The 15,061-nt window shown below is 24.9% G+C and overlaps 1 protein-coding gene across 2 annotated transcripts; it reads left to right on the forward strand.

Annotated features, from left to right (window-relative positions):
* Nucleotides 1–971: 971 nt before the first annotated feature.
* On the forward strand, nucleotides 972–13,514 carry LOC129961703 (pleckstrin homology domain-containing family J member 1-like). Of its 2 annotated transcripts, none has more exons than XM_056075247.1 (8): nucleotides 972–1,372; nucleotides 3,526–3,611; nucleotides 6,205–6,283; nucleotides 6,765–6,855; nucleotides 7,310–7,373; nucleotides 8,845–8,945; nucleotides 11,608–11,642; nucleotides 12,003–13,514. In XM_056075247.1, exons 1-7 carry the CDS (start codon nucleotides 1,279–1,281, stop codon nucleotides 11,627–11,629), a joined length of 537 nt encoding a protein of 178 aa, XP_055931222.1. In that variant the 5' UTR covers nucleotides 972–1,278; the 3' UTR covers nucleotides 11,630–11,642; nucleotides 12,003–13,514. The 2 variants fall into 2 exon arrangements, with proteins under 2 accessions (XP_055931222.1, XP_055931221.1); XM_056075246.1 differs by having other exon boundaries at nucleotides 982–1,372; nucleotides 8,845–8,953; nucleotides 11,610–11,642.
* The last annotated feature ends 1,547 nt before the right edge of the window (nucleotides 13,515–15,061 follow it).

Here is a 15,061-nt window from a genome sequence, read left to right on the forward strand (position 1 = left end):
AGTTGTAAATGATAAAAAAATTAACATTTTTGATTTTCTAAACACGAAAATATACTTCATCTTGATGATGCTCCTGACTAGAGATGCATAATCCACGATTTTTTGAATAACAAATAATATTGCTATTGTTATTTTTAAATAGGCGTTCCAAATATCTGTTATTTCAATCATATTATTAATTAAAAATTATTACTTAATATTAAATATAGAATTTATTAATTGTAATTAATACTTAATTTACTAATTTAATTAACGTGTGATTGAATTAATTTATCTGTTTCAGCTTACTTCTTAAATTTTTTTTCCCTCAAAACTATTTATTTAATTTATTTATTAGAGTGAACCATTTTCTGGAAAAGATGAGTTAAAAATATATGTCATTTCTTTAAAATGTTTACTTTAGTCCTATATTCTACCAATAGATGGCGCCAGCAGTAAACAGAGTACATGTAATCAAAGTCAATCATGTCACGAGCAATTAAAAATGATCCGTATGGAATAGTGCATCATCAAATACGAATATCGGTCACTCCCGTAAAGTGGAGCGGTGACCTCGCACTTTCCGGTGAAATCACCGCTCCAATAAATTTCAGTGATATGCAATTCAATGATACGTTACGATACGATAATTCCAATAACCGGTCCGTTCACTTTTCAATCCAATCACAGATTTCTTTCGAGACCTTCCATTGGACAGATCGTATCGTCACCGCTCCGGCAAATTTCAGTGATATCGTATCGATTGTTAGTTTCTATCGTGATCCAAAACCTGTAATCGAAATATCATCAGTAAGATCGTATGAAGGATTTGAATCACACCCCTCTTTGAAAAGTATTGATCTCTTGTATTTGTGACTTTTTGATATTGGTTACGTAATAACCGCTCTGAAAATATTCGTCATCCCTACCTGTGAACACTGTTTGAAACAAAGTATGACGAAACGGAAATGACGTGTTATGGTGGTACAGCGCTTCGTAACCGCCTTCTGTTTATTTAAAATGTTATTGGTTGTTATTGTTTTGAGGTGCTACTGAGTCACATGGTGCAAATATTTGACGAATAAAATTTTTAGTTTTCAATATGTATTAAAGGTATAGTGTAGTTGCAGAATGGTGATAAATGCTGACATAAATTGAAAATATTGCGATTGGGAAACAGTACTAAGTGCCTTATGTTACAGAATGGTGTAAAATATAAAAAATACGAATGCTAAATAATTTTGCTGAACGGGAAACAAATTTTAATTTTCATACTCCAATTCCATTTTGTTTTCAAGAATGCGTTTTAATGAGAAGGAAATAGCTTGCGTTGCAATGCAACCAGGCGATAAAGAGGGTAGAATGTATTACAAAGGTCCTGGTTTTAGAGAAGGTAAGGAAATTTCTTTGAAATATTTGCTCATTTTTCATTATTATAAGTATATTTTACACCCGGAATTGCATGAAGTATTGTAAACTTAGCACATGATATATTTAAGATTCTCTGCATTACATTACTTGGATACTTAAGTGATGCAGGGAAATAAATTGTCTTCTTATGTTTTTATTATTAATTTTTTTTAAATTGCCTTATTTCTGGTGTCAAAGGCTAATAAGAAGACAGCATAAGTCAGAACTTCTCATCAAGTCAAATTACCTCATAGTTTTGTTTTTGATTCCTATTTTATTAAGTTTATGCATTTGCTTTTTTTTTTTTATTTGGAGTGTATATATTTTATTCTTTTTGATTTGATTTTTGGTGACATTAGTTTTACATTTGTGTAGTGATGGTGCATATTAGGGAGAAATAATCTCTTCATTTTCTTTATAATCATGTAATCTGAATTTTAATTTATTCATATATTTACTTAAGTTAATTTAAATGATTTAAACTATTTTAATTAGTAAATGTTAAAATATTAAAAGCACTCCCAATCAGTGCTATGTTTTTTTTTCTTCCTTTTATGTCTTTTTTAATCTACAAATATAAGTTTCTTGGGAAGGGTACAGTATATTTTTGTATTCATATTTTGTATGCATTCACTTAAAAAATTAAAGTCAAATGAAAATAAAGTATTTAGCTTATCTGAATGAAGAGGCCATCTATAATATAAGTGTATATTATGAAAAATGTTATTCTGATTACTAAAAAGAATAATATTTATGTGTAAAACTTTTTATTAATTTTAAACTATCATCTTTAAAACCTTTCGTCATCCTGTAATTAAAATCTTTTGAATAAAAAAAATCTTTAAAGTGATTTTTTTCAATAATTTTAAATTGTCGGGATTAAGGTAATTTTTTAAAAATAAGTTTGAAAGAATAATTTTTATACAATATTGTTCTTTTGAATTAAGTATATTGTGGTGAATGCAAACCACAAGGTCCCAGATTCTATCCTAGCACATTCGCCTACCGCTTCAATATAATAGGGAAGGGATGACATTTATTATTCTTATTTATTTTTTGTTTATGAGAATATTAAATTTAAGAAATAATTGTATTATAAGAATATTTTCTTTAGCTTTATTTTGGAATTTTTAAAATGTAATATTTTAAGGCAATAGTGCACAAGAGACATGAAGAGTACTGCAGGTACTTAGAGCTTTTACTTTCTCATAAGGATACTATTAGATGTTTTATATTATTAATAAAATCTGGTTCAGAGAATTTTATTATCATTATCTGTTTCTTATGTAAAATTTGGTGATTAGCTGTTATTGTCATAAAAATAAATGTATTGTACAAAAACCAATATAGGAAATGTATTGAATATGTTACTGCATGTAATTACATTCTATGATTAATGTATGATTAACAAGTGTATGATATGTAATGATTAACAAGTGCATCCAATTCAATAATTACTGTATTAATAAGAATATAATAATGAATAAGGATTATTATCAAAGTTTTGCTTTATCAAAAATGTATTTTATTTATTTTTTTAACTAACCTATACAAAAACGGACTATTTTTTTTTGGGGGGGGGGGGTAAATTTTAGGTAAATTTTTGTAGAAAAACTTTGGATTCAACACGGACACTGTAGATTTAAAAAAAATTGGAAACCCTTGCATTAAATCTAAACTAAATTATTGACCTTGATCAAATCTTGACTTTTGTCTCATATTTACTGAGCTTGCATGCAAGCAATAATCTAGACAATACACTAATTCTAGGAAGTAGTAAAGCTTAGAGAAAGATTAGATTTCAAAGTATTAAGTCATTTAATAAAATTTCTCAACTGTTTACAAGTATTTTTTATATTATTCTCTCTACATTTTTTATTAAAAAATTTTGTTCTACAGATCAATATCATCTTACTTATTTAAAGTTTATATCAGAATAATTTTACTTATTAAAAATATTTTTAATTGATTATATTGTAATGATTACATTCTCATTTCTTTAAAATTTTAACACACTTTTATGATTAAACTGAAAATTAACTTTTATAACTATAAAATTTACTATAGCTGTATTAATGAAACAACAACAAAAAAAAGAGATCTTATTTTTTCATTGCTTTTGTTTATTTTTGTTAGTATATAAAGAGAGATGGTTCAAATTGAAAGGCAATCTACTTTTTTATTTTCGACTCAATGAACATGGTGCTGTTTTTGAAAATGAGGTAATATTTTAATGTTTACTTTAATCTCTGATTTAAATTTCGTTTGCTTAGTTTTTTAAAATGCATTATAACTTAATATTGCTTACTGTTTTTCATGTTTTTATTTATCTTGTTTCATGTTAATAGACATAGAATTTTGTAATACATCTCTTTCTGTTTGTGTTGGAATTCCAAAATTTCGGAAATTAGCCAATTTGTTTCTAATAAAAAGGTACATTTTTAATTAAAACTTTGATTTAAATCAAGAATAATTTATCTGCTCTGCCTTTTTTTTTCTTTTTTTTTTGAAGCAACTATTTGCCATTCTGATGTTTTTCTAATAACAGCTGTAAGCTATTTTGACAGAATAAAAATTTTAAAGAAAGAAATCAAACTGGATATTTCACCTGTTGCTCAGGAGATAGTATATTTATTGTAAGAAATTCAAATTCTTATAAAATGTAAAAGAGAGAAAAAAAATTAGAATATTAGTTGTAGAAAAATAAGATATAATTAGTAATAATGTTTAATGAAAAAAATGATTACAAGATTCTATATTTATTATGAAATATATCCAAATAGAATTTGGAGTCATAATTAAAATAGTAGCTTCATATGCTGCTAAAAATGATACAATAAAAAAATTAATCCATAATAAATATTGAAATGAAAAAAAAAAATTCCAAAATTTCTATAAAGGTGCAGCATATTATAAATATGATTATCCATACCTCATATTTATGATTTGTATTTAGAGTTCCAGATTTGTGATAAAATGTTTTCTACATTCTTGTTTACTGATAAAATCTTGATTAAAAAAAAGGGGGGAGGATTTCTTTCCACACACAAAAAGAAACTGAAATTGTTAAATGGTACAGACTGTGAATAACAAATTTAAATTTTATGTGAGAAATTCTTTTTTTCTCATATTCTTCCTTCTTATGTACATTTTTTTACTGATATAAACATTTTTCTATCCCTGGTATGAAACTGCACAAAATGAAGCTTCAGCAATAAGAACCTAATAAGATTCTGAAAGCAGGTGAGAATGAGGCCTAAATAGTGCAATAAGTCTATATAGAATTCCTGAAAATGATTTAGTTTTATACTGCTGTAGAATTATTTATCCTATTTTGGTTATCATTTATAAAATAATGATAAGGAAATATTTAAATCATTTATGAAAATTTTCTGAAAAGTTATTGTGACATATCCTAAATACGCTATACCTAATCCATACACTAAATCTACACTTTGTCATCAATTTTAGCTAAAAACTTTTCTTACGCTACTCACTATTTTATGTTTTAATATTAATGCAATCTTAATTTTCCTAGTCTTTAGAATTTATTTTATTTCAAATGTTTTATTTTTGAATTATAAAAGTAGGTAACTTTTGTGCATTTAATATAATTCAAATATATTGTGACTTGTTGTTCTGATTCTAAATAACAGAATCAGTTAGAACAACAAGATTCTATTATTTAAATAAATCTCTGAGGCCAGGATAGCCTGGTTGGTAGGGCGTTGGATTCGTGTTCCTTGGGTTGCGAGTTCGAACCCTGCCGGCCAAAGACTCTCCGTGTGTGTGGTGGCTGGGGCATGTATAAATCTGTTGTGGTCACAAAGTCCTCCATGTCGAGAGTAATACCACTGGGGGGTACTGCATAAGGGGTGATCGTTCTCGGATTCAGGTCTAAATTATGATCTGTGGATGAGTGAATGAAATTCATGAATGAAGTCCGCCCCGTAAAAAGGGTTGTGACGTGTGTATAGCTAAGTCATACTCTTGGCCCTAGATGGCACTCCTGATAAAACAATAGACACACGCTTGGCTTAAAATCACTGATTTCTAAAGTCAGTGGGCTTGTCTATGATAAGTGCCATTAGAAACAACAACAGATAAATCACTGAAATATTTTTTGAATTTTTTTAAAATTTATGTTCAATTATTTGGAGATAAAATATTATGACTTTGAATTTATTATGATTAAATAATGTAATCTTACAACCAGCAAAATCAAAAAAACTGGAAATAGGATGGAATAAATTAAATACATGAATTGAAATCTTGTTTAGTCATTATATTTTAAAAGTATGCTTGTAGTAGTTTGTGTTTAAATGTGAAAGGGGATATATCTAAAATGTGATAAGATAAAAATGATTTTAAATGGCTTAATGTAAATTTATTCAATTAAATTTTTTTTTATTGCAAAAGTTAATTTTTCTTTTTAAGTAATGAAGCTTTTAAGTGAAGCTTTTCTTTTTAAGTAATGAAGCTTTTAAGTAAAGCTTTTCTTTTTAAGTAATGAAATTTTTTTCTTCTAATTTACTGATGTTTTCAATATAATTAAAAGATATTAATGCTTTTAGAATTGAAATAACAAAAATTTTGTCTCCTTTCAATTATGTTTTAAACAGATTTCAACTTAATTTAGGATAATAGATTGCCATATTTTTGTGCATCTTTACTATTTTTTAAGAAAAAATGTACATTTTATTTTTAGGTTATAATTGCTCATTGTTATTAATGGTTTTTTTTAACTTCAAACATAATTATTTTTAATATAGATGTTTTATTTTATATTAATTTTTTTTTTTTTTTTTGTCATAGCCTGTTGGATTACTGGTAATTGAACAATGCAGAGTTCAAAATGAATTATATACAGAATTACCCAATGCATTTTCTATTAGTAAGTATTTTGAATTTTTAAAGCAATTTAAATAAAATAACTATAAAATTTGATTAAATTAGGATATTTAAATTGATATTTTTCTTGCTTGTAATAAAATTCTTTAAAATTTTCCCATTACATTTAATTTTTAAGCCAAAATCATCTCAACTTTATGAAATCATTTGTATATTTTCCATATTCAAGTACAATAGTTCTGTATGTAAATGAACTTACACCAACTTTTTAAAACAAATTAGAATATTTTTTTATTTATTCAGATCATTGTGTTGCAGTTATTTGTCAAGTATGGATTTCAATTTTCAAAGATCATTATCATAAAATAGCATTAAATGCTTAGTTAAATGCAAAAGATCAATTTGTGAACTTTTCAGAATGAATACTCGAAATACTTTTAATTTTTTGTATAATTTTGCAAGATTTGTTCCAGTTTTTGAATATATTTTTTAATTCGATTATTATAAATCTTCTCTAAATGCAGCATTTGCCAATGATTTTGAAAGAAGACATTATTTTGCTTGCCAAACACAAAAACAAACTGAAGATTGGGTTAATTATCTAAAGTTGTGCAGGTAACATTTAAGTTTGTACTTGCATACTGTTCTGTGTTTATTGTATGTAGTGTGTATTAAAGTATAATGCTAATTAATGAATTTTAAATATTTGTAGATATTTTATGTACGTTAATCTGTAACGTAGGTTATTATATTATTATCAGACTTACTCAGTTATACTCTTTTTTTTTTTTTGTATTTTCTAATTATATTAAGAAAATGAAACTTTTAAATAAGCATCTTTGTATAATAATAAATAAAGTCCATTATGTGATGTAAGCTAATATTATATTTGTCATATTCAATGTATATAATTAAAATTATACAGATAAGTTTAAAATCACTTTTTTCTTAAATGTTTTGAAACTTTTTCTAGTTTCAGTCTGATAATTTTTTGCATGATTAAAATTTAAATTTATTTTGACTAAAATTTTACAAGTTTTGAAATAATAATAATGTTTTTTTGTTTCAGCTATGAATATCAACGTACATTATTAAAGGAGTTACAAGAGAAACTCTTAAAACGTACAGGAAGAGTAAGCATCAAGTATAGGGAATTATTTTATTAAATATTGCTTCTAACAAATGTTTTTAATCATCTAATAGCATAATTTAATGTATTATAGCAATAAATATTAACATTGATTTAAATTTGCATTATCAAAAAAACAGCAACAACCTCTAATGATACTTTAAAGCAGTGTTACAGGACATTTAGAATAAGTAAAGAATTTTTTATCATTTTTTAAAAAATAATTTGTTTAAATAATTATTAGTTATGATTTATTTTGAAATGCTCTTCTGTTGTTGTGTTTGTTATTAAAAAACACAACCAATTTGGTCATTAAAGACCAAATTGGTCCATCAACTTTAAATTTATAAAAAATTTATTAATGTATTGTCATTTTGTATATTATTAATGTTTTGACCTTTGTTTATAAAAAATGAGTATTGTGTTAAAGTAAGTTATCAACCATTTTATTGATTATTTGAGAAATTACAAGTATTTATTGATTATATTCCATCTAGCATTTATAATGGAGGCAGACTGTTGTCAGATTGTAACTTATTATTTTGAAGGTTTTTATGAATTAAATGGAATTTATCACTCCCAGATATTTAAATCTGATTTTTTTTGTGTGTGTGTATGGTGCTTTTGTTTTGGTGTTTTATTGCACATAACCACAGTTGAAGTATTTATCTTCACATATTTTGTAACTTCTTTTTAATGCTTATTGTAATCAATCAATATTTCAGAAAATTTTCAAATTGGAGTATATAATTTTTTATGTTTTTAATACTCATATTCTAATATCTGTATATTGAATTTCCATGGCTTGAGTGTATTTCTTATCATTTGCTAATATTGGGGAACATGATCGTCATCTTAAAAAAAGTTTCCAGTAAAAAGCATTTCTAATGTAAATAAATGATTTTTTTCATCAAACAAATTCATTTGAAAATTCATTATGTAATGTTACTAGTTAAACTAACGATATGAGCTTTAAAGCTGTTCTTTGCTTATTCCAGTTATAAGATTTGCTCATAGAACTATTCAGTTTTATAGAAAAGTAGTAAAATTCTTTCATAATATCAAAGATCTTTTAAATCATTTGTGATGATTAATTTTAATGAACGAAATTTAAAACATTAATTTAAATTAATTCAGAGGGTGCTGTTGCAAAATTGAAGTTATGATATTTCACTTTTACATATTTCACTTTATTTTTAAACTTTGATTTTTTTTTTCAATTTGCTTCTTTATAGAAATGTTAATGAAATACATTCTTTTATCTATATTTATAATATTCCTAGATAATTAAAACAATTTTGTAAAATTTTTGGGAAAGTATGATTTTTGCAGCGCTTAGAAATGAATTTATATACAAATCGTGATCATGTTATTTGATTTGAAATACATTAAAAATTTTGATTTTATTAAAATATTTATTTAGAGATTATTACAGAAAATTTTTTGAGATTATCTTATTTATTTACATCTTTCAGGATCCTTTAAGCACATTTTCTTCCACAAAAATAAGTGAACCAGTTGTCGAAGAAAATGATTCTGACACTTATTTCAATCGGGTGCATCCATTTTCTAAGTCAAATGGAGGTAATTTTTTAAAATTTTCAATATAGATTTAAAAATTATAATTAGTGTTACAATGAAGATATCTATGATTTATCATTGCAGTCTTTACATATTAGTATATAATTAATTAGTATTAATTAATATTATATAACTAATTTGTTGTATGCACCAGGGTCTTCATTTAATATTGTCAAGCATAATGATACAAAGCAGATATAGTTACCTTCAGTTGGATGAATGAAAACCAATTTTACAATGATAAACTAAATACTTCGGAATGTGGTTATCTTCTTCTGAGATTTTCTTTTTTAAATTCATGTGTGCACTTTCATTAAAAATCAATTAACAAAGCTGAAAAAAAAAATCAATTGTGTCCTATTTTCAAAATTTAAACTAATGAACTTGAAAATTCCATCACCCACCCCATTGAATTTTATAATGGTTATATTTAAGTTAATTTAAGTTTTGATTTGTTTGAGATAATTTAAAATTTAATTCGGCTTTCTTTCCTTAACAAGATTTATTGAACATTATTTTTATAAATCTTACTTTGTTTAGATTTTTTTTCTTTCAAAAAATAAGAATTTATTGGTGTGTTAATTTCAAATTGGAATCATTCTTTTGAATAGTTTAATTCAAAATAACTAATAACTTTTGCGAATGTTTATTATTGTAAGCAGTATGCAAAGATTTTATCTTGTTAACTTAAACTGAAACCTTACTTCATTTTAGGGTCTCTTTATTCCATGAATTATGGAACTTATTTTTACTTAATTTAAAAACTAATTGTCTTGTTTACAGTACCAAATATTTTTATTTCATTCTTTCACTCTCTTTTTTTTACATATCTTACACATACATATCAATTTTTATATGTGCATTATTGTAAATAATTATAAATTTGAACAAATGTAGTTTTTATAGTTTTATTTTATAATGCAAATTGATATTTTAATGTTATGGCAACTCTATGCAGATTCTTTTAGTTTTAAAACAAATTTAAAGGTTTAAATATCCTTTACATTTCCCCCATAGAATAGCCTTAGGTTTTATAGTTTAGAACAATAATGCATTCCACTGGAAGTTTTCTGAATCATCTTAAAATCAATCTTCTTTAATGCTGTTGCGTTTTTAAATATAACTTCTGGTGGTTCATTTGTGCATAATTTACAGCTTTGCATGAACATAGTCATTAAAGTTAAATAATTATTTTTTGGAATTATATTGTAATTATTTAAATAGAACTTGTAATTGTGAAACTTGCTTAGTTCTAAGAAATACGAATTTGGAGTACAGACTGCTTAAATGTAATAATATTTAGTGATTAATCTTTGTAATAATATTTAGTGATTAGTCTTTTAATCTTCTTAAATACATACAGCATACTTATTTTCATTAAGTAATCTGAATTTTTTAAAAATTTCTTTCATATTTGTTCTTGAAACCATTATTAATTTCTTAAAATGGCATTGAATAATAGGACTTTAGTATTATTGACTATGTTAATTCATTTTTATTAAGAAATTCTCTGAAATCTTTGAATTTGTAATAAGATAGTGTATTTAATATAATACCTGTGGAAAAAATAGGCTGTGCATATTGATTAGATGAACATTTTATGCATTAAATGGAAAATTTATATATATATATATATTTATTTAGAGAAATTTTTTAGTTAATTTTATCATAAATGAACCCTAGAAAAATAAAAGGTCAGACTATAAACCTTTGCCCTAATTGAATAAAGCAAATAATTAAAGACAAGAATTATGAAAATTTTTCTTGGGTAAAAGATTTTTAGATATTGTAAAAAAAAAAAAAAAAAAAAAAGTACAATAGATATTTCATAACAATAATTTGCAATAGTGTAATATTTAAAGACAGTAATCTTAAAAGAATTATATTTGCCATGATCTTTTAGAGTTTAAAATTTATATAAAATTCCATTAATGAGATAAATGAATTATATTTGATCTATTATATAAAATTATTTAATCATTCTGAACCTAATTGTCAGTTATTTTAAAATATTTCTTAGCATCTTCATAATGAATGTGTGCCTCTGTAATTTTGAAATAAAAAGTTGTCATTGTGATTTTTGAGCATCCATCTTGGAATACAATGGTTGACCCATCACCTCTCTAATTTTTTTACAGACTGATTCATTATTTTCTGCATATTCAGCAATAATCACAAACTTTATGAAGTTACTGAGTTCACCTTAGAATTTTTGATTTTGCATCCAAAATAAATCCGTTTTGTAGATTTTTGTGTTTCGAGCACAAGTGGAAAATTAAATAGAATAGAAAAGGTGCTTTTTTTAGAGTTTTGAAACAATTATTGATTTTTTTATGTGCGGTGAAAAAGATTGATATTTAAAGCCTATTCATACTATAGCATATTTGTTTTTAAAGATAAAATGCCTATGTACCCAAAGCTTTCATTGGTTTCTACTAGTTTAAATAAAACCAAAATAACTATGAATTTATGTTTAAATTTGATTTATATAGATACAACATTTTGGTTTGGAATTAGTACTGATTTAAATTAACATTAGATTTTGTTGGAAAATTTATTTTGAAATGAAGATAGAAAGCTTTGATAAAAAAATGTTTTGTGTATTTAAAAGTTGAGTTTATTTCATACAGTGTTCTAATTAACATATTTTTATTCCTAGAATTTACAAGTTTAATCTAAAGCACACTGGAAGGTAAGGTTAATATTTGTTATACTAATTAATGTTTGATGTTAATAAGTGTTTTCACATGTTTTATAAATGGTTATCAAGTATGTCATCAAAAATTATTAAGGTGCATAAACACTAATGCTTTATAATTTTAGATACTGTTTCATGATTTATGAAATGACTGAGACTTCAAAAAGATTTTTCAATTATCATGCTGTAATTAAATATTGAAATAAGACTTACTCACTATATGTTGATTTATTCATTATCATAATCTAGAATTTTTTTAATCATAATGTTAATTTTTTAATACCAAAACTGCTTTTAATAATTTAATTTTTGTTATCCTAAATAAAATTGAAATTATAGCATCTTTTTTTACAGGATTTCTAGAAAAGCCACTTGTTGCCTGACACAGAGTATTTATTTTTTACTTCTGCAGTATTGTTTTTCCTGTTGTATGTATTTTCTATCCATGTAGTTTTATAAATTTTTTTGTGTGTATTGACAGTGTGATTATGTTTTCATCCTTCTCAGGAAAAATGGAGCAAATTTTTGTAATATGATTTTTTTTTATATCTAGGAAAACAGTTAAATGTTAATATTCATTGGTACCATAAGATCGTATTTATTTTGCAACTACACTGATTTCAGTGCGTTTTTATTATAATGCAGTTTAATTTTTTATATTTAATATTTGCTTATTAATGTATGCCTCATAGAGATTATCTTCTTTCCTGGTCCAAATACTTTGTTTATACTTTACATTTCTATATATATATTCCAAGTAAGCTAGTCAAATAATAAACTTATGTGGGGCTTTTTTTAAAAACTACATCTATTATATTAAATGGATTAGCCTGTAACAGTGCTAACAATATTTTCGTATAAACTTTTTAAAATGTTTATTTGCAAGTTAGTATTTTGGAGTTATTTCATATTGTATCTATTTGTTGTTTTTCATATTATCAGACCTGGTTCTGCCTATTGTGTAAAAGTGTATGTGCATGGCCATCCTGAACAAGAAGAAGGCTTGTCTTTTCCCATTGAATAATTCAAATAAAAATGGATAAGTCAAAATGTGTGAATTGGGGCAGCTTAAGTATGCAGCACATCAAAAGTTTTTGTAGTGTTCAATATTCTGTAATTTTTTTGTAGGTTTAATTACTATAAAGATTTGTTGGAAGAAATTAATATAGATAGCATTATTGATGAAATTATAACCTTAGCAAGGAAAGTGCAATTTTAACTTAATATATTTTATTCCCTCTGAATGTTTCGGGCCAGATCAGGATTTGTGATTTAATTAAGATATGTTAATGGCATCTTTATGTTTCCTGTAATTTAATAATCAATATTTATTTTTTAATTTGTTTTATTATATATGCATATCTACATTTTTATTTTTCTATAAATATCCTTACGTGTTGCTAATTCATTAAATCTAAAAGTACGTTGTTTTTTTTTTTCCTTACAAAAAAATTTTTTCTATTTTTTTTGACATTAGAAATGGTGGATTTTTTAAAAAAAATTTTAAACACTACTTTAGAAAATTAATGAAGGTATTATGGGGGTTAGGAGGACAGCTAAAATTATATGGTACAATAATGGCTTTGCCTTTAGAACCAGGCCTGCATAATATGGATGTACTTTTAAAGAACATAAACTTACCTGATTTTGTTGAAATGTAGATTTTATTTTAGAATGCCTACATATTACATGTGTATATATAAATATATATATAAAGGATAGATTCCATTTTTGTATTAATGATTGAAACAGTTAATGTTATGCTAAAACTAATCTCTACCTTTTATACTTCAGACTTTACAATATTTTATAATAAAAATTTTTAGTCATAAAATATTTTCTAAATAAATGAATATTATAATCTGACCTGTCTTTGCATTTTTTTTATAATGCTGCACATCTTTTAAATGAACAAACTAAAAAACTCAGCATATTTGAAATTTTTTAAAAATAAACATGAACTAAATTAACAGTAGAGCTAAATTTATTATGAATTTAGAGCAATTTTAGAGCTTTTTTTTAATATGATGGCATTATTGTAATTTAAGTCATTTAACACTTTCCCTGCCACGACTCGCACCTAACATTCGGGTCCTCTATCTAGTTAGATGACCCCTTCTTTGCTATCTCTTGACTGTAGTAGAGAAGGGTTCATCTAATAACATAGATGGTTTGGTACAATTACATATTATCTGTAACGCACTGGCGCCTCATGCGGTAGTCAATGTGTTAAACTTTAGAAAATTAACTTGGCTCTAAATTTTTTTTGAAAAATTATACTAAACTACCACAGACTATTCATTTTCAGATCAAAAACCTCTCTGTACTTTTATATATGCACCTTTTGGTATCCTGTTTATTTTTTTACTATGCAATATAGAAAAATACAAGTTTTGAATTAAACTAATATGATTCAAATGAAAATTAACATTGGAGAGAGGAGGGAGGGGACCTATCTTAGCAGAGCTTTAGACAGATTTGCTTCTTGCTCTTTGCATAAAGTATTATTCTTAACTCTGCAGAATAAAATAATGTAAAAGTGATATACATTACATATGATATATATTTGTTTTAATTATATACTAATAATCATTAAAACAAAAATATTAAATGTTACCATATATCAAAATTTATTGCATTAAGAATAATAGATATTTTAATGTCCTAGTCACTACAGAAAGCATCTTCATATTAATAGATAGCCTAATATGATTAAATAAATTTCAGTTTATTTCTTACTTCTGAATGTTTGTAATTTGTTTTGAACCTCAAAAATTGTTTTTGTTTCAAAACTCATACTTATTTGGGCTTCCAAAAATAACATTAATTTCTGAATTAAATGTAGTCTTTCAGACATCAACTTATAAATTCATAAGCAAAAGATTTCTCTTTAAATGATAACTAAATTTATCATTCAGATTTTGTATTCAGGAAATTATTTTTATACAGCAAAGACAAATGATTTGCATTTGTAGTGTAAATCATTAGACACTGCTGATTGTGCATAAAGCAAAACTTAATAGTTTCCTGTTACCTGTAAAATTAAAAAAGTAATTTTAAAAAATCAGTATTAATTTGTTAGTTTTTTATTTAATTTTAAAGCCATATCTAAATGCATTTGGGGAAAAAAAATGTGTTGTAATGAATGCAGATGCATCATAATATTGTTATATAATGGTACAACAACCTGGAATATAAATATGGAATTAACTTTTCTTCAGTTTGTTTTATTATGAAATATTTCATCATACCTGACTAATTGAAATATGAGAAACAGTTTTTTGTATATTATACATTTTTATTTTGGCATCACATTTGTATAGGAGTGTACCATTTTCAGATATAATCAAACACGGTCTTTAATAGATGTTTTTGACTAAAAACAATTCAGATTACACAGTTGATAAGATGAT

This window comes from Argiope bruennichi, chromosome 2, assembly GCF_947563725.1.
Source record: "Argiope bruennichi chromosome 2, qqArgBrue1.1, whole genome shotgun sequence".
In the NCBI taxonomy this organism is placed as follows: Eukaryota; Metazoa; Arthropoda; class Arachnida; order Araneae; family Araneidae; genus Argiope; species Argiope bruennichi.

Excerpts from the sequence above, each read along its gene's own strand:
- LOC129961703 (XM_056075246.1), top strand. The coding sequence starts at position 1,279 with ATGCGTTTTAATGAGAAGGAAATAGCTTGCGTTGCAATGCAACCAGGC. Across the intron at positions 1,373-3,525 it reads AGGTCCTGGTTTTAGAGAAG|TATATAAAGAGAGATGGTTC; the intron begins GTAAGGAAATTT and ends TATTTTTGTTAG. Across the intron at positions 7,374-8,844 it reads TCTTAAAACGTACAGGAAGA|GATCCTTTAAGCACATTTTC; the intron begins GTAAGCATCAAG and ends TACATCTTTCAG.